The 568-nt window shown below is 71.1% G+C and overlaps 1 protein-coding gene across 1 annotated transcript in view; it reads right to left on the minus strand.

The window, feature by feature from the left end:
• The window catches only part of BRPF1 (bromodomain and PHD finger containing 1), a gene marked incomplete at its 3' end in the record, with an annotated part of 13,602 nt that extends 13,040 nt beyond the window's left edge, over nucleotides 1-562 (minus strand). Inside the window, exon 1 of the mRNA XM_025192976.1 lies at nucleotides 1-562. Coding sequence (XP_025048761.1) covers nucleotides 1-530 — 530 coding nt within the window.
• Nucleotides 563-568: the final 6 nt, after the last annotated feature.

A 568-nucleotide genomic window follows, 5' to 3' on the forward strand; every position in this document is an offset into this window, starting at 1 on the left:
TCGGGCAGCTTGGGGGTGGCGCCGGCCGCGGCGCTGTGGTGGTGGTGGTTGGAGTCCTTGCGCTTCTCCTTGTTCTTGTGCTTGGCGGCCTTGGGCGCGGCGGCCGGCGCCTCCGCGTTCTCCTTGTTGCTGCCGCTCTCGGGCGCCTCCTCGGGCGCCTCCTCGTCCTCCGACACCACGTCCAGGTTGTCGAAGATGCTGATGCGGTGCACGCGGCCGTGCAGGTCCCCCTCCACCATGCGCTGCGCCTGCGCGTAGGTCATCACCTCGCGGCCCGGCGACTGCGAGGTCTCCGAGGGGCTGGGCGACTGCTTGTTGGCGGCGCGCGCCTGGCGCCCCTTCTTCTTGTGCTTGCGCAGCGGGGCGTGCTGGGGCGGCGGCGGGTTGTCGTGGTCGTAGTGGTACAGGTGGTACTCGATCCCGCTGTAGCTCTTGTAGATCTTGCGGCAGGTGCCCACCGGGCACTCGTAGGGCGGCTTGGTGGCGCGCAGGTTGTGGCAGAAGGTCTTCACGTCGAAGTCCACGCCCATGGCGGCGGCTCCGCGGGCCCCCGGCCCGGCCCCGGCCC

Source organism: Alligator sinensis, unplaced genomic scaffold (genome assembly GCF_000455745.1).
Source record: "Alligator sinensis unplaced genomic scaffold, ASM45574v1 scaffold469_2, whole genome shotgun sequence".
Lineage (NCBI taxonomy): Eukaryota > Metazoa > Chordata > Crocodylia > Alligatoridae > Alligator > Alligator sinensis.